The sequence below is a fragment of the Schistocerca gregaria genome, chromosome 1 (genome assembly GCF_023897955.1).
Source record: "Schistocerca gregaria isolate iqSchGreg1 chromosome 1, iqSchGreg1.2, whole genome shotgun sequence".
Lineage (NCBI taxonomy): Eukaryota > Metazoa > Arthropoda > Insecta > Orthoptera > Acrididae > Schistocerca > Schistocerca gregaria.
The window spans coordinates 411405403-411424911 of NC_064920.1; the positions used below are offsets into that span (position 1 = coordinate 411405403).

General features: G+C 46.2%; 1 protein-coding gene across 5 annotated transcripts in view; it reads right to left on the reverse strand.

The window, feature by feature from the left end:
- Positions 1-19509, reverse strand: part of LOC126349825 (G-protein coupled receptor Mth2-like) — a 583470-nt gene that overhangs the window by 207870 nt on the left and 356091 nt on the right. The window contains exon 1 of one of the 5 annotated variants that reach the window (XM_050002464.1): positions 1408-3661. The exons of the other annotated variants lie outside the window; for them this stretch is intronic. Coding sequence (XP_049858421.1) covers positions 1408-2215 — 808 coding nt within the window. The 5' untranslated portion in view covers positions 2216-3661. Of the gene's footprint in view, positions 1-1407; positions 3662-19509 lie in introns of those variants that run through there. 5 annotated transcript variants of the gene reach the window in all.

Below are 19509 nucleotides of genomic sequence, written 5' to 3' on the forward strand. Positions count from 1 at the left end.
TGAGTTTTGAACTTTCCCCTTGCATGCAAACGCCGCACGATGGTGGAATGATCACAGTTCGTCACATTTGCCAGTTCTCGAGTACAGTGACGGGGATAACTGTGGATTAATGTGTGTAAACGATCTTCATCAAACCCTGAAGGTCTTCCTGAATGTGGACAGTCACTAGTGCCAAAATGAACCTCCTTAAAACGAGAAAACAATTTTCTAGTCGTGCTCCGTCCAATTCCATCATCCCCATACACTATTCAAACGTTTCTGGCTGCCTTTGCTGGTATTAGCCCTCTATTCAACCGAGACAGAATAATACGTAGGAAAAGTTCCGATTTTTAGCGCGATTTCTAGAGCGATCTCAAAATGACAATTTGTGAACTCAAATAGCAACAATGAACTAGAAATAAAAAATGACAACCCGTAAACAAACCTATAGCAATGGAATGCCAACATGCAAAACAAAACCGCTACGAACTTATGCACCAACCTAATAAGTGCTAAAAGGAATCAGTTAAACTTCAGTTGCACGATAAGCCCATCAAATCTAAAGGCCGTAAATTCAACTAAATGCCTAGGAATTACAATTACGAACAATGAAATTTGAAAGAACACATAGAAAATGCTGTGGTGAAGTCGGATCACAGACCGCGTTTTATTGGCAGGATGCAACAGATGTACTAAGGAGCCTGCCTCCACTACGCTTGTCCGTTCTCTTTTGGAGAACTGCTGCGCAGTGTGGGATCCTAACCATATATGATTAACGGAATACACCGAGAAGGTTCAAAGAAGGGCAACACGTATTGTATTGTGGAGAAACGGGGGAGGGAGTGTCACTGACAAGGTATAGGAATTGGGGGTGAACATAATCAAAACAGTGGCATTTTTTGTTGCGGCGGAATCTTCTCACGAAATTTCAATCACCAATTTCTCTTTCGAATGCGAAAATATTTTGTTGGCGCCGGCCAACATAGGGAGAAACGATCATCGTAATAGAATAAGGGAAATCAGAACTCGCACGGAAAGATTATTGTGAAAGTGGTTCGATGAACTCTCTACCAGGCGCTTAAGTGTGATCTGCAGAGTACCGATGTAGATGAAGATGTGGAACTTAAGCACCAACCTAATAGGTGTCCGCTCCCGGTAGCTGAGTGGTCAGCGCGACAGAATGTCGATCCTACGGGCTCGGGTTCGATTTCCGGCTGGGTCGGAGATTTTCTCCGCTCAGGGACTGGGAGTTGTGTTGTCCTAATCATCATCATTTCATCCTCATCGACACGCAAGTTGCCGAAGTGGCGTCAAATCGAAAGAGTTGCACCCGACGAACGGTCTACCCGACGGGAGGCTCAGTCACACGGAATTTGTTATTAACGTAATACGTTACGGATCGAATGCTGGGGTGGGCCCGAGTGTTACCTGCGGCGGTGCAGAGAGTGCCGGAGACGTGGTTGGTGAAGAGCTGGACGGCGGCGAGCGCCAGGTAGGAGACGGTGGTGCTGGCCACGTAGCTCATCACGTTCCAGCCGTGCAGCTTGCGGCGGCGGGGCACGAGAGCGTGCAGCGCGAACGTGGCCAGCAGAAACGGCACCGACGCCAGCAGCAGCGCGCCGCGGACCACTTCTGCCGGCGCCACGACCGGCTCGGGCAGGAAGCACCCGATGGCGCCCACCTCGGCCGAGTCGTCGAAGAACTCGAGGCAGTAGCGCGACGCGTCGAAGCGCTCGGCGGTCGCGTTCACCAGCAGCTCGCCGCTGGACAGCAGCGAGAAGGCGTCCTCCGGGTAGCGGTCGGGCCGCAGCCGGAAGCGGCCGTGGCGGCACGGCTCGCCCACCAGCGTCGCGAAGTGCGGCGGCCCGGCCGACGCCGCGAAGGCCAGGTCCGGCGCGAGGGCGTCGTGGACCGTCAGCTGCCGCCAGGCCGCCGCCGCCTCCGGCGGCTCCCGGTCGCAGCGGCGGGATGACGCGTTGAACGCCTGCCCCGCGGGACAGCACTTGCGCAGGCAGGGCCGCAGCACGCACAGGCAGCCGCGCCACACGTCGCCGCTCTCCTTCCAAGCGTAACCGGGAGGGTAGGCGACGCGCGAGTCCTCGTCCCAGACGGTGCCGTCCGCGAGCGAGGTGGTGCGGTTGAAGGCTACCGACAACTCCGTGGCGCAGCGGGCGGCGGCGACCGCCAGCGGGTGGGCGAGGAGCGCGCAGAGCACCAGCAGCGACGGCGAGCGCATGGCGAGCCGCACTGCGGGCCGCGCCTCCGCCTCCGCGTGCGCCGCCGCCGGTCTTCTCGGGACCTGCCCGGTCGCCGTCCAGGGCTAATCTGTCCCTCCGGAGGCGAGGCGAGGCGGCAGATGCGCCGACGCTCTCCGCGCCACTGCGCGCTCGCTCGTTCGCCCGCCTCGCCGTGGGCGTCAGCGCGTGTGCGTGTCACTGGCAAAATAATCTTCCCCGACGCCCCCTCCCGCTACGGCCGCTCGCCGCTGAAAGACGCGTTCTGGGTCGCGCAACGCCCGCGTCCGTCGTACGCCTTCTGCACGCAACCACTGCTACCGGTCTCGTGTCTCCGCTACTGTATACGCTCGTTTGATGCCCGATACCGCTTAATCTTATCTGTCGTTACAAAAAGAATCGTACGGCGCATTTAATTGCTTTTACAAACCTCATCTTTTCTCGCTTTCTATCCGTCTTATCGAGAAACACAGTGCGAAGCGAAGACGCTACACTCGTACCTCGGAGGACCGGGATTCGAAACCCCCGTTCGACCGCGCAAGAGCGTAGTCGTCCACGAATGGAGTCGCTTAATACGAAAGGTTTTTGGGTATAAACAAACTGCGATATTGGAGGTAACATGTTTTGCATGTAAGAACCATTATTATACCAATACGCGAACCCATACGAGCAGCCGCTGAGCTAATATCATGGCTCTAAGCACTATGGGTCTCAACATCTGAGGTCATCAGCCCCTAGACTTAGAACTACTTAAACCTAACTAACCTAACGACATCACACACATCTATGCCCGAAGCAGAATTCGAACCAGCGACCGTAGCAGCAGCGCGGTTCCGGACTGAAGCTCCTAGAACCGCTCACTAATATCATAGCCGGCAGGAGCGGCCGTGCGGTTCTAGACGCTTCAATCTAGAACCGCGTGACCGCTACAGTCACACGTCGAATCCTGCCTCGGGCATGGATGTGTGTGATGTCCTTAGGTTAGTTAGGTTTAAGTAGTTCTAAGCTCTATGGGACTGATTACCACAGATGTTAAGTCCCATAGTGCTCAGAGTCATTTGAATCATTTTGAACTAATATCATAACGTACCCGTCACCAACTGGTCAACCGGTTTCTGATGTGCCCTGGAACCTTGATCTGATGATGGTTGTTATAACCAAAACCGATTACCACCATTAGAATGAAAATAAACAGCTATGTTACAGCTACATTTCATTTTTAAATAAAGTACAATCGCTGAAGTTCCAACATGTCGCCAAAACTTCTTTCTCTGGTATGGTGCCTCGTAATATTGTAAAATAACAGTCACTGAATAAAATCAACTGGTTGCAGTGGTCTTCTTCCCGATATACAACCGGTGTACGCTATTTGACGCCTGATCCAGGCTGATATTATCTAGTGCTAGAATAACAACCGTTAGGCGCATTTGATTGCTTTTATAATCCTCGTACTAGTCGCCATATGAAACGTCCCCTTAGAAAAATTAATGAATTACTGTGCTGATAAACATCTTATGTTATTTGATTTTCAAGCAGCTGAGCGAAACTGAACGTACTCAGACATTCACTAAACTTACACACAATATTTTTAGCGCAACAGAATCTGACTTTCAATAATCCCTACAAAAGAAAGGCCCTGACTAACATTAACCCATACCTTTTACAAATCACTTACCTCACAAACATCTTCGTTACTCGAACTACTGCAATACAGCGAGCGCCACTACTGCCAGCTAAATAAAAGATTCTAACTACTGAAGGTACTAACTACTGATAGGCATAGTTAGCAAATGAAAGATTTTGATAGAGAACAAACAATGTATTTACCTTAATAGTGTTCAAAAGTCATAATATATCAGTTCATGACATCCAGTCTTACAAATTTACTGTCTCTGTCCAGATCATCCGCTCTCAAAACTCCGCCATCTCACTCCCCACATCCACCACTGCTGGCGGCTCACCTCCAACTGCGCAACGCTACGCGCTGTTAACAGCCAACAGCCCAACACTACAATGGCGAGTATTACAACAATGCCAACCAGCCACAGACTGTACACAGCACAACCAGTGATTTTCATACAGAGGGCTACGTGGCGGCGGCGTTACCAATATAAGAACCTAAACAGCCTACTTACACTTTCCCGTTTTCTATCCACCTTATCGAGAAACACCGAGCGAAGCGATGACGCCGTATTGGCATTCTGGAAGAGCGGGGATCAAAACCTCGTTCGGCCGTGTAAGAGCGTAGGCTTCCGCGGCCAGAGTCCATTAAAGGCACGTACACACTAGGCCAGCGAAGGACAACGAAAGACAGACTTTGGGTTCGGCCGAACGGTGGTTCCCAATGCATTGGCTTTCGGCTTCTCAACCTCACCAGACTAAGAGCTTGGGGCCAAGGGACAATTTAGAATTGCAGTTGAGTCTGATAAGTTGCCAAAATTGCTTCTGTTTAGTTATTGTTGCAAAGTGGTGTTTGAACTGCAGTATTATGAGGTAAGAAGAGGATCTAGCGGTCGTCGCATGTGCAGCAATTATTTTGCAGCAAGAAGCTGACAATCAGAAAAAGAAAAAGCAGAAACAACTCTGGTGGGCGACCTCCCTTTCAAAGTGTAGGAAGCAATGTGTTGCAATAAAATTGTCTGATCTTAAAGCTGAAATGGAATGTGGGCTATTTCATTTTTTTCCCAATGAAAGCTTCAGATTTCGAATGTTATTAAATTGCGTAGGCCCTAAAATTTCCAAAGATGACAGCTCTTTTTGGAGAACTGCACCTGCAGCGGAAATATTAATGATCGCTCCCAGTTTTGTTTATTTCTCTTTGTCGTTCAGGGTAAATATAGCAATAAAGATGCCATTTTATTTTTAACATCCTACACATTTCTTTCTAACGGCTCACTTATTTTCCTCCAAGCGTATAGTCATTTCAATTTCTTTTTACAATCGCAGTTCCTAGGGGGCCATAAACATCCCCTTTCACGATACGGCTCTATCAGCTTTAATGTTCTCTTGTTTTTCTATTCCAATATTTTTAAACTCAGTAAATACACGCTCTGAGCGAGAGCAGGCAGTGCTTGCAGGGGAAACAGCGACTGTTGAAATTAAATGTTTCAGAACAGTCATAAGTCACACTCACCATATTTTCGTGACACGTTTCGCTCTTTAACAAAAAAGTGTCTCTGAGCACTATGGGACTTAACATCTGATGTCATCAGTCCCCTAGAACTTAGAACTACTTACACCTAACTAACCTAAGGACATCACACACATTCATGCCCGAGGCAGGATTCGAACCTGCGACCGTAGCGGCACGCGGTTCCAGACTGAAGCGCCTAGAACCGCTCGGCCACACCGGCCAACCAACTACTGTTTTTTAAACTGTAAATTTCTGAGTTTCTAATGGCACTCTTGTTAAATTAAAGAGTGAAAACGGTCAATACAACGTATAAAGTGTGACATGTTGCTGTTCTGAAAATGTTACCGCCAGCAGACCGAACCGCAACCGAGGCCAACCATTCCGTTGGCTCCGATTTGACACCCGCACATGCTAAGCAAATATTGGTCAACGAAGCAGTTGGCGCCGTTCGTTGGCCTTCATTGGGCTAGCGTTTACCCCCCTTAACATAAAAGATTTCTAGGTATAAAAATACAGTAATGTAATATATTTTCTACGGGAGCTAACAGGTTTTGGTTGCAAGAACCATTATTATACCAACATTCCAGCTGATATGAGACGCTGGCCGTGAGAGCGGCTGTGCAATACCAAAGGTACCCGTCAACAACTGGTCAACCGGTTTCACCAGTTCCACATGTGTCCTGGAGTCTTGATCTGATGATGGTTGTTATAGTAGTAGTAGTAGAGGGGTTTTGGGCGCACGACAGCAAGGTCTTCAGCGCCCGTTCAGTAACGTAGTGAGGCGGGTGTCAAGAAAAATCCCAGAACAGGAATATAAAACGAAACAGAAAACATGGGTAACAATCGTTGAAAAACATGTGGTCACCCACACCAAAGCGTGGGATGAAGCAGAGCGTCAGCAGTAAAACATGGACAACACAGGAAGAAAATGATAGAGGAAGCTAAAACAAAGTAGCAGATGGAAGTGGCTGGCTGACCGCAAGGAAAAAAGGGGAGGAGTAAGCCACTCTGCAATACACTAAAACCTCCAGCCTGAAAGTTTAGGCCAGAGTCCACACACATCACAAAACTTAAAAACCCTAGACACACACGTCTCATCATTAGCTAAAACAGAAGGCAGATCCCCATCAACTTGTGCTTCTGCCCGTGCATCACGGTATAAAATGCAGTCTGTTAAAATGTGCCGGACAGAGATGTGCACACCACAAGCATCACAAAACGGAGGCTCCTCCCGCCGTAATAAAAAGCTATGTGTGAGAGAACAATGCCCGATCCGAAGACGTGTGAGGGCCACCTCCTCCCGCCTGAGCAACCGGCAAGAGGAACGCCACGGCCGAGTGGTTGACTTTATCAACCGCAGTTTATTGGCCGTCACCGCCAGCCATTCGTCCTCCCACAACTCCATGCACTTCCTGTGGAGTGAAGCGATGACTGACTGCAAGGGAATAGGACACTGGACCACACCCTGCTCTCTGCAGGCCTCCTTGGCAGCCCGATCGGCCTGTTCATTGCCCCAGATACCGACATGACCAGGCACCCAGCAGAAGGATACTTCTGTACCCCGCCGTTGGAGCAAGTACAGTTGGTCATGTATCAGCTGGACCATCTCCTCAGTCGGGTACAGGTTCTGCAGTGATTGTAAGGCACTAAGAGAATCTGAGCAGAGAAGAAATCGATCGCCCCGAACACAATTCATCTGCTCCAGTGCCTTCAGGATCGCGTGGAGCTCCGCTACGAAAACTGTATGTTCAGCAGGGAGGCGAATCCTGGTAACTTGATCAGGGAACACTACAGAACACCCAAAGAAATTCTCCTGTTTGGAGCTATCAGTGAAAACGACAGTGAAAATCGAAACCGGTTACCACTATTAGAACGAAACTAAATAGTCACGTGGACAAAAACTATTTATTTTCACATAAAATACAATTGTTGAAATTTCAACATAATGCCAAAATTTATTTTTTGCCTATGGTGCATCGTAATATCGTAAAATCACTGAATAAAACCGACATTTCGGCTGTGGTTGCAGTGCTCTTCCTCACTATATATAACCAGTGTATGGTTTTTGACGCCTACTCCCGTGTAATATTTTCTAGCGTTGCGAAATGTAGGTTTCGGCGCGTTTAACTGCTTCTTCAAACATCGGCTTTTCTCGCTTTCTATTTATCTTTTCGAGATACATCGAGTGCGGTGAAGTCACTGGACTCGTACACTGGACGAGCAAGGTAAGCTCCCTCGATCGTGTAGTGCGTACGCTGCCGCTGCCAAGAGACAGCTAGCTGCCATAGGACAGACTTTCGTATCATTAAGTTTTACCTTCCAGACATGCGGTTATAGGACGTTTTGCCTATTTGTATCAAAAATGGTTCACATGGCTCTGAGCACTATGGGACTTAACATCTGTGGTCATAAGTCCCCTAGAACTTAGAACTACTTAAACCTAACTAACGTAAGGACATCACACACATCCATGCCCGAAGCAGGATTCGAACCTACGACCGTAGCGGTCACGTGGTTCCAGACTGAAGCGCCTAGAACCGCACGACCACACTGGGCGGCCTCTAGTTGTATCCAGTTCCATTTCTTGTAAAAATAGGGGACATATTTTTAAGTACCATATTGGCCCGATAATAAGACGCAACAGCATATAAGCCCCCCCCCCCCCTTCGAGGAAGTAGTAAAAAAAATTGCTCGAAAATAAGCCGCTCACTGATTAAGAGAAGAAAAATTATCGGAAATTTACTTGTACTTACTTGTAAGACGTAGGTGTGCACCCTAAACATTTGTTTCACATATGATACAACTCATTTGCACCTAACATGCAAATATCATATCTTGTCTTACTCACTCCCAACAGTATCAGCCACTTCATCACTGTCGCTTTCATTCCCAACATTTTCTTCATTGTCTTCCCACAGTACGTCATCCTCGATGGCATTCGGTGCATTCGATATGCAGCATTTCTGGAACTCTTTGATGACGGACGCTGGTGACATGGTGCACGATCAAACAAGAATCCACTCATACAGAACTATGACCGATGGCTTCTTAATCTTACCAGACGGTGTAAGGTCGTGATCTTCTTCCAGGAGTCAGTCTGTAAATATCTTTCGGAGGTAGTCCTTGAATGGCTAGTTTATGGTCATATCTGGCACCTGTATTTTTAAAGTCATTCCTCCGGATAGTACAACAAGGTCTGTCTTTTGTGCAACAAGTATATATTTTACTTCAGCAGTTAAATGTCCCTTAAAAGCATCCAAAATTAGCATGGCTCTCTTAGCAAGCAGTGCGCCAGGTCTGCGATTCAAACCAGTGGACAGACAAGTCATGTTTGAATTGTTCGTAATTAAATGCTTTGCTGCCAATTTAGGTTACAGATGCTAGTTATATCGTTCATATAACCATAAATAGTTTACAGTAAGGGTATGCAAAAAGACAAGGTAGCTGTTATAAGCCGCACCTTAACTTTTCGAGGTTGGAATTCCGATCAAATACGCGGCATGTTTTCGGACCAACACGGAGCTCTGTGTAGTGAGTGATCGCTTAGGTTTTTTTCGGCGTGACTGATTAATGTTGTGGTTCCGTGTGTTCATTCGAGTTATTGTTTTCGTTTTCTACACAATATTTCGATGACCGACCCAGTTGCCTTCTTTAAGTGCTGCGAGTTTTGCTGTTGAACGTACTCGCTGCCTGGACTCCAGCCGCAACGTGGACTACTGTTGGTCACGCGCCGCCATTTACAGCTCAGCTCGACTCCCGACGCCCACTACAACCTTTGATGCTTTTTTGCTTCTGAGCCTGCACTGATATTCCGCGAAAGGCACAGTCTCTCAGCGTTTTCCAGCTCTGGTGGATATTCTGTCGGAAAACATAATGAACCTGGACAGTCGTTTCAATTTAACCAAGATTTGTCACACAGCGCTCAGTTTATTAAGCACTTGCCAGTCATCACATCTTCCAGGGCTGGGAAACGCTCAAAGAATGTGTGTTCCATGGAATATCAGTGCGGACTCTGAGAAAGAAAAGAGCATTAAGGGATGTAGTGAACGTCGAGAGTTGAACTTGCCTATCAATAGCGGCTCGCGGCGAACAACAGTTTACAGCCTGGTTGGAGTCCAGGCAGCGGGTACGCATAATAGCACAATTGCGACATCTGAACAAGCCGACTGAGCGGTCGTGGAAATATTGAGCATAAAATGAAAGCAATAGTTCGGCTGAACAACTGGAAGCACGCCGTCAAGCAGTCACGCAGGAAAAACCTGAGAGATCAACTTGAGCCGCACGAGTAGACGAAAAGCTTCAACGTTGTTTGGATGCACTGATGAGTCAAAATTTATGACCATCTGCTTCATAGTGTGTTGGTCCACTTTGTTTGTTTTGTTTTGCTTTAGAGCGCCAAACTGTAGAACACGAAGACAAAGAGAGAAGTTAAAAACGACTACACGTCAAGCCCAAACAACTGAAGACAAGACAACTAAAAACAGAGACATGGAGAAAGGTCTATAAAATGCGCCATAGAGAAACGGAGGTCCAGATAAAATATTAAATGGCCTTCGCCATATTGCTACGACGGATAAAAAGTGAAACGCGGTCGACAGTCCGCGCTTCGTTCGCTAAAAAGGCCGATAACGCAGACGACAAATACAAACAGGTACATAAATGGTTTAAAAAAAGAGGGCATTCTGTCAGGAAATGGCGGACATTTAAAAGTTGGGCGCAATGTGCTCAAAGTGATGGGGGAGCACCACAGCACCACTTAACAAATGGCGATGGCTAAAAAGGCAGTGTCCAATACGCAACCTAGTTAAGATGACCTCATCCGTGCGGAAGGGCCGAGAGGAGGTCGTCCAAGCCGCTTAATGACACGGAGCTTGTTCCCATGGAGGGAGGACCAGTGGCGATGTCAAAGTGACACCACCCCCTAACAGACGGCAACACAGAAATCATCGGAGGGAATATAAGAACAAGTGGGCTGAGGTACGAGGACTGCGTGGCATGGATTCGTCAAGTCTTTAGTAGGTTTCAGGAGGTTATAGAGCCTCAGATGTCTAAGCATAGGTCACGCGATTCACGCAAATTACGGGCTGGTGATTTATGGGCGCGGATCGCATGCCCGATTGCGTCCCAGATGTGGTTCTCCACGTTCAAATCATTCGAATCTGATGGTCAAGACATCAATGTGAATTCCCCACCGTGGTCCTCAAGCCATCGTAGTGCGATCCTGGCCTTGTAGCACGGCTATTCTGTTGAAAGATGCCATCGACCACAGAGACGACATCAAGCATCAAGGGATACAGTTGTCATGGTACCTTGGAGTACTACCACAGGTTCTTTGGAAGACCTCGTCAATACCCCCTATCAAATAATATTTCACACGCTAGTCGGCGTTCATTGCGCGCTGCGTGTTTGGAGCAGCCGTTCGCCTTGCATGGCGGAGTATCCGAACACAACCATCGACCTGATGTAACAAGAAACGTTTCCATTGATATACCATCCAACCACTATGATCCCGTGGCCTCTGCACTCCTGGTTAACAATGTCGTTATCTCATGATGGGAACGCTTAGAGGTCTGATTCGGAGCATTTTGTCGAGCGCTCTGAAACACTTGTGCCTGCGTCAGCATCTGGCTCTGCCATCAGATCTGCCAAAGACTGCCGCCTGTCCTGCTTTTCAGCGTTCTGTGTCGAGGCGCGGACATCCATCACCGGTTTACCTCCACATGGGATCACCGTTTTTCAGACATTTTCCACAGTTGCTCGCGACAGTAGCACGCAAACAGCCGAATAGTTTCGCAGTTTCAGAGATGCTCGTTTCCAGGTAACAAGCCATAGCAATCCGCCCTTAGTGAAAGTCGCGTTTGCGACCCGTGTCGTCGCTGGTATGATACTCATTAGTCTCTTCTCCAGTTATGAACTTCCCTGCCAGAAGCAGCAACGCCACCAGGCGCAATCAATCTCTGGGTGGGCTGTAGTCATATCGTTTTGACTCCCCAGTGCGTAGACGCAGTAGTAAATACACACAACCAATCGCTTCGGTCAAGCATTGTCTGTTCCGGAGTACATGAAATAATTACGCGAATCATACTCGAGAAGACAAATATCAGAAAGGGTTATTACCAAACTTCTGGAAACATGCGATCTCTGTTCGAAAGAGTTCACACGCTGAACCCTTGTTGGACGAGTTCCTTGAGTGTTATGAGCAGTTTTGCTGTCCAAAGCACGTGAGAATGACTTGAACGACGAAGGTGGATTACATTTTAACGCCCCGTCTGTATTTCCGTGTTTACGTTCAAATGGCTCTAAGCACTACGGGGCTTAACATCTGAGGTCATCAGTCCCCTACACTTACAACTACTTAAACCTAACCTAAGGACATCGCACACATCCATGCCCGGGGCTGGATTCGAACCTGAGACCGTAGCAGCAGCGCGGTTCCGGACTGAAGTGCCTAGAACCGCTCAGTCACAGCGGCCGGCCCGTGTTTAGGGATACATCACTTACTCTATTGTACGAGAATGGGCGAGGGAGGGGCTAGGCGTTGTTGAAGAAACCGTTTCGACATTCGCTCAGTGAATCAGCGAAACCATGGAACACAGAAGGTCCGACAGCGAATTAAATCCTGAACCACTCGAATATAAAGAACTGGAGAGAGGGGGAGAGAGAGATTGAGTAAAAGCTTCAGAAAAAGAGCTGACCTCTCACTTCAGTGAGAGGCACTGCAAGAAAGTTCGTGATGTGTGTGTCTATTATTTAGATGTGATGGCTTAAATAAACTTAGCAGTCGACAGCTAGAGCATCTGGCACACGGTGAGAAAATTAGGAAAATCATACGATAATGTACAAAGTATTGTTTCACTGCGCATGAACAGACAACAGAATAGGAAATAAAGGAAAATAAACTGACACAGCGTGTTTCCAGACAATCGTTCCAGATCTCCTGGAAATGCTTGCAAACAGTAAATGTAAACGCACGATTAAACGTGCGTACAGCTCGCGACATTCGCGATCGGTAACTGACGACATATTCTCGTGCATACGGCGCAGATAAGATATCTAGGGCGTGTTTGGTCGAACGTTGAGATAACTTTCTTCGGTGCTTCTTTGTCCGGAGAACATATTCGATAGCGAGAGAAGTGCATGTGGCTGTGAAACAGCAAAACAGTTTATACATTGCTTCATTCGAAATGTAATGCCAATAATGCGATGCATTTTCCACTGAAACGTGACTGCTCATCCTGACGGGCGTCAGTTGTGTGCGCTGCTGTCTCACGGGAGACAGTGTTCTTTATGATATAATTTGTTATTCCCGATAAAGTGGTGTCAAACAATTTATTTTAACCTGGCTGGATGACATAGGTTGGCCTGTGACTTCAAGTAGCGCCATAGTCGTAAGTTACAAGACGCACACTACGGTTTGAAGTCAACGGAGGCCATTAGTGCGGAAAAGACTGTGTAACGATACGTGTTATGGTCAGATATCGTCTTAATAGTTGTAGCACTAGGCACGCTATATTTGTGGACGTTCTCCCGACTTGAATGTTACACCGTAGAATACTTCTCTATCTTGTATAGAGAGAATAATGTTCTCCCTTAAAAATGAATAATGTGTCTCACTAGTGGCATAACTCGACTGCAGTGTACTGACCGTGAAATATGCAGTGAATTTGCAAGAGACTACGTACAATGGCTGATACTGGATGATGCAAATGGATGGTGATTTCTGTGGAAAACCTGTAATTCTCAGGGCACTAAATTTTACTTGCAAAAAGCAGGGAATTCCGTGCTTTCAACTTAACATTGGAATTTAATTTCATAGCTTAATAAATCACGAATTTTAAAATACTTAATACGAGAGTTGTCCAGAATGTAAATTCCGATCGGTCTCGAAATGGAAACCACAGTGAATACCAGAAACGTTTTATTTGCAACAGTTAGGTGCACCTTCCACCTATGCCTTTACATAGCCGCAACTCCAACTTCGAGTTTTGTCGTAGTGTTGTATCAACTTTCCAATATCCTCGTCATAGAAAGCAGCCGTCTGTGCTTTCGGCCAGTTATCTGCACGGGTCTGCAGCTCGTTGTCTGTGGAAAAATTTTGTCTCCTTAGCCAGCGGTTCTTGTGGGCAGAGATGAGACTCAGGGGGAACCAATTACGGACTGTATTGTGGGTGATCAAACACTTCTCATCGGAAACGCTGCAGGAGCGTCTTCATTGTCCCTGCAGTGTGCCGCCGGGAATTAACATGAAGAAGGAACTGCTCGACAGTTGTGTTATGTGGGCTGCTTGACACAGGCGAAATCTGTAACCAGACCCTTAAACTTGGCGGGAGACGCTATTCCCTACGCATCTTGACTTGCTCACTGTTCACTCAAAACTGAAAAGAGCGACGCGATGCGATCGACGGGCACACTAGAGACACTGCCCAACACATCTGTGCAAAGTTTTACCGGTTTTTCACAGTGGTTTCCATTTCGCAACCGATCGGAACTTACTTTCTGGACAATCCTCGGACTTCAAAGTGTGTTATATATTTGAATAGTAGTCTATATAAATTATCGAAGTTTAAAAACTGCGTCTAAACTACAGCCGAGAGGTGACCTTTATGAGATGCTAACCCTCTCTCCACCCCACCGCTCACCATTAATTTTTCAGGAGCTTTTATGACATCATTTTTGTCCCCATGCATTTTTTTCCAAGTTTGAGTGGACACCCTGACCTGCTGTTCAGATGAAGAAACTATGTGCATGTACGCCTTCATTACTTGATTAGTACGCTTAATCAATACACGAGATGTTCAGTAAGTTAGCATTAATTATTGACAACAACAGTTAGTCCAGTTGTAAGATTTCTCATTGTTCTTCTGATTGAACAGTCAACAGATATCAATTGATAACGATCTTGGACGTCAAACCTAGTCAAATCATTTAAGCAAAAAAAAAAAAAAATTCTATTCTACCTGTGTTATTGCCATTAATTCCGGTTCGTCTTGAAATTTCATTATGCGTCCCATATACATAAATGTGCTCTCATTCAGATACTATTTCGGTTGACCTGCTTTTTTTGCACGTGCCTCTAAAAAGACAGTTGCTTCAAACTTTTCATTATAGGTTGTGCTAACGAACAAATATGCTGGTCCCTATCCACATTCAATTTATTGCACTGAACAACAGAAGCTCAAATCAACATTTTCACATCCAGAGTCCTGATCATGCAGCATCACAAATTAACTTTATCTCATAAAGATAACATTGCCTCTTCTTGATAAAACGTTTCACTCGAATGAATACCATTAGGCTAAATGCAAAACATTTATCACGAGAATCCGCCACATCCCAGACTGTCGTCAATGGAAATGGAAATGTCGTGTGACGAGGGCGTCCCGTCGGGTAGACCGTACGCCTGGTGCAAGTCTTTCGATTTGAAGCCACTTCGGCGACTTGCGCGTCGATGGGGATAAAATGATGATGATTAGGAGAACACAACACCCAGACCCAGCCCTGAATCGAACCCGGGCCCTTTGGATTGACATTCCGTCACGCTGACCACTCAGCTACCGGGGGCGGATACTCTCGTCAATGATCAATGATCGCAAACACGTACCATAGAAACCAAATTCCTTGGCAATAAATTCCTCATTCTTTTATGTCATTCTACGTATATGTGCCAAAATAATTACCAATTACCCCCCCTCCCCCTCTCCTTGCCGGCAATACCTTTCACAGTTTCTATTACTACTGAGTAACCCTGTGTATTGAGAACCGTATTGTCACCGTTCACACTTCACATAACTTTTATCTACAGCATTTCTTACGATCCACATCATCATATCGACTTTTGCCTTTCAAAATCCCTTGTAAAGCGGAGCGATGCGATGGAGCCCTTCGACTCTGGGTTCTTAGTTAACGGGAAGTCGAATTAAAACTCTTGCCCAGCCGCAGTGTTGCTGTTTCGCTATCAGCTATAAATTCTCGGGATATTCCACCTCCGTTCTGCATTTATCTTTCTCTGCAGTGCCCTATTAGCACACAGGACAAAAAATTAGTCACACCCCCCCTCCCCTCACACTCCCAAGGAATATCACGCTAATAGCATGTAGCATCGCCTCTAGCTATGATAATGCCCCAATTCGGCAAGTAAGAGACTTCCACAAGTTTCTTCAGGTATGCCGGATCCACCTGAGGCCACTCACTGGTGATCACTAGATCCGGCACTACGACCAAACTGCGGAGATATTGATTGCTACGATTCACGCGCTGGTCCAAGTAGTTCCAGACTTTGTTGGATTTCGAATAACTGAAACCAACTGAACCTACAATACTTAAGAGATAAATGACAGTGCGAGTGTATTATGTCTGTGTGTGTGTGTGTGTAAGAGAGAGAGAGAGAGAGAGAGAGAGAGAAAGAGAGATAGATAGAGATGCAGCTTGAAATTGATTGCATTTCGCTTCCAGCTGAGAGAGTAACGTGACCTTTGTAACAGCGCTGCTGGCTAAGTAATTGTTCCGTCCACGACTGTCAATAAGTCTCCTAACCTAACAGCGCCCGTGAAGAGTAGAATCACATTAGATAGGTCAGTCACCATAAAATTCTGAAATTGATTCGCGAGTGACAGGGGCGGCTGTTAAGTAATTGACCTGTATCCATTGTCGGGTGACTTAGATATTCGTGACATTGTTCGTTCTCCTGTTTCATTAGAAGTCGTCATTTTGGTTTACCGTGTGCCTAGTACGAAGAACCATAGAAAGTATTTGCTGTCTACATCACACTTTGTGTAATTGCTGCCGGACTATGGATCATTTCTCTTAATGAATGCGACGACGCACTCGGGTAACAGCAATTCGAACCGTAAACGTTATTGAATGGATGAGTCGTAACACAACAATAAAATTGCACTTTTTGGGAGAGGGAGAAGTAGTCATATGAAAATGACTTCAAATCGGGTATGAAATTGTGTAGTCTTGCTGAGTTGGTGGTGAATTTATTTCTGCATCTCGAAATCATCTCTCTTTAATCACTAAAGGACATATGATGTAATACAGCTTTTTTCCCTCTACCACCGAAAATTATTTACGAAGCTAATATCCAAGACGACCATCATGATGAGAAACGTGTCGTCTGTACAATATTTAAAGTTCAGATTTTATGTCAAATTGAAATGGGTCTGAGCACTGTGGGACTTAACATCTGTGGTCATCAGTCCCCTTGAACTTAGAAATACTTAAACCTAACTAACCTAAGGACATCACACACATCCATGCCCGAGGCAGGATTCGAACCTGCGACCGTAGCAGTCGCGCGGTTCCGGACTGAGCGCCTAGAACCGCTCGGCCACCGCTGCCGGCGATTTTATGTCCCATTGATTTTGAAATCATTAGAGGCGAATGACAAGTTCGGAAAATAGCAAATAGGGGGAAGGAAATTGGTTATGGTTCTGTATAAGGAAGAATTTCACCATTTGAGACATTTATGGTAACCACTGGACACCTAAATCAGGATGATCCGGATGCGAATTGAACCACGTTCGACTAGTTTCTTAAAGGGCCCTCATACCTTCTATAATATTGTCAAACCGTCTATATACTGAGTTTCGGAGTGAACGCAATGACATAGTGTCAATACTAGAAATGCTGACGAGCGGTATTGATGGTCGCAGCTTCGAATCCTGCCTCGGGCATGGATGTGTGTGATGTCCTTAGGATAGTTAGGTCTAAGTAGTTCTAAGTCTAGGGGACTGATGATGCCATATGTAAGTCCCATAGTGCTTAGAGCCATTTGAACCATTTGGTATTGATAGCCCTTAAAATATTCCCAGTTTTGACAATACATATTGAATGTGCGAGGTCAAGTATTGACGGTTTAACAATATCTACGTTCACATCGTAACAAAGCATGATGAACCAGTCACCACGGCGTTTGTGTGTTCTGTTTACTAGAGAGCCTATATCTGTATATAGGATCTCTATTGTTTACACTGATGGATCAAAACGCTATGACCACCTGCTTAATAGCTTGTCTGTCCGTGTTTGGAACGAAATACATAATTGATTCTACGTATCAAAGAACTGAGAGTTCATTGGTAGGTTTTTGGGGGTATGTAGTCTTAGATGTCTACGCATAGGTCGTGTAATACGCTTAAATGATGGGCCGCTGATTTGCGCACGCGGTAATGGCGCCCGATAGCGATCCAGTTGTGTTCCTTAGGATTTACAGCAGGCGAATTTGGTCGCCGAGACATCAACGTTAGTTCACTATAATGCTCACCAAATCATCGTCCTCCTCTGAGACATAGGAAATTATATTGCAAAGATGACATCGCCGTCTGGGAAGACTTCAAGCACGAAGGGATGCAGGCAATACGCAGCTCTTGGCGTGTCTTCGATAACTACCACAAGTCCCATGAAAGGGCATGAGAATGTCTCCCATAACATAATACTGCTGCCACCAGCCTGCGATCGTCGCGCGCTGCACGTTTTGAGCCGCCGTTCACCTCTGTGACGGCGTTTGTCGAGACGACGGTCGATCTAGCGTAGCAAAAATGTGATTTACTCGAAGAGCCGACACGTTTCCATTGATTGACGGTTGAATCCTGATGGTCTCTTGTCCACTGCAATTGCAATTGGTTGGGTCAACATGTGAACCCGTAGGGGTGGTCTGCTGCGGAGCTCCATTTTCAACAATGTACGATGAACGGTGTGTTCCGAAAGATTATTGCGTGCACCAGCATTATACTCTTTTGACAGAGACGCCACAGATCACCATCTATCGCACTTTACAGAGCAGAGAAGCCTCCGAACCCCACGTGCTGTGAAGACTCGTGGACGTCCAACCATTTAGCGCCTAGTGGTAGCTTCACTGTCCTTCAACCTCTTTCCGTGGATGATCACGACAGTACGACGTGAACATTCGTCCAGCTTCACCGTTTACGAGATACTCGTTCAGAGGCTCTGCGTAATAATAGCCTGCCCTTTGTCAAAATCGCTTATCTCAATGGATTTCCCATTTGCAGCCCGTATGTTCGCTAGGGCGATCCCCCGTCCGTGTCTGCTGCGCTTACGTACTTTTGTTACCACGTCACGCGCCCGCAGTTCCACCAGACGGCATCCAACGTCATAGTGGGCAGTGGGCGGCTTATCAGTGTATGTTTTCAATTCGCTTTTGTTCATATCGTACCTCAGATACAATTTTTCAAGTAGCTTTTAACAAAAAACAATTTTAATAGGACTATGCACTGGTAATCATTAAACAGTCCACTTTAGGATGGTCAGTTAACGAAACTCTATGACGTGGCTTGCGTTACTGATTTGAAAACATAGCTTAGGTTGGTGAATTACGTAGCAGTTTGGAAAAACGCTTTCATTTAGAAAAATACGTTAATAATCCGCACTGACTGGTAGAAGGTCTTAGAAACGCATATCAATTTCACCAAATCATCACAAAACTTTAAAAAAAATGTTTTATATGAACTGCATTAACATATCCTTGCTAGGAAGACATATTTATTCACAGATTAGCATACAGTTTCGCTAATTGTGTCTGCTGATATTACAGAACTAAATTTCAAGCATCGAATGGCCAAGGTGTCGCTAGATATTTCGAAGTTACTCTTACTCTCTCGTCGATGACGACTGAGCCCTCACAACGTACTTTCTTTCCTATTTTATTAAATATTTACATTAATAATTTATAGTTCGATGCAGGACTGATCCGAAAATACACAGTCAAAAAAAGTTTTGCATCACCCCGGTTTCCAGAACTCTTGAAGATAGACGTTGACTGTGGATACCGTATCACAGACACAGTCCCTTTGACTGTTCAGAGATGTCACTAAACCTGCCCAAAGATGTAAACAACCAGACATGAGCAGCGCCTATTAGACAGCCGATCGGTTTCAGTCTTTCACCAGGAAGGAGGTACACGGCTCGTGTCTTCTCTAGTTCAACAATGTTTAGACGATAAATGCCGCGGTTCGATCGCGTCCGCATTGTTACTTTGTGCCAGGAAGGGCTCTCAGCAAAGGAAGTGTCCAGGCATCTCGGAGTGAAACAAAGCTATGTTGTTCGGAAATGGAGGAGATACAGAGAGAAAGGAACTGTCGATTACATGCATCACTCAGTCCAAGGGCTACTACCGCAGTGGAAGACCGCTGTCTATGGATTATGGCT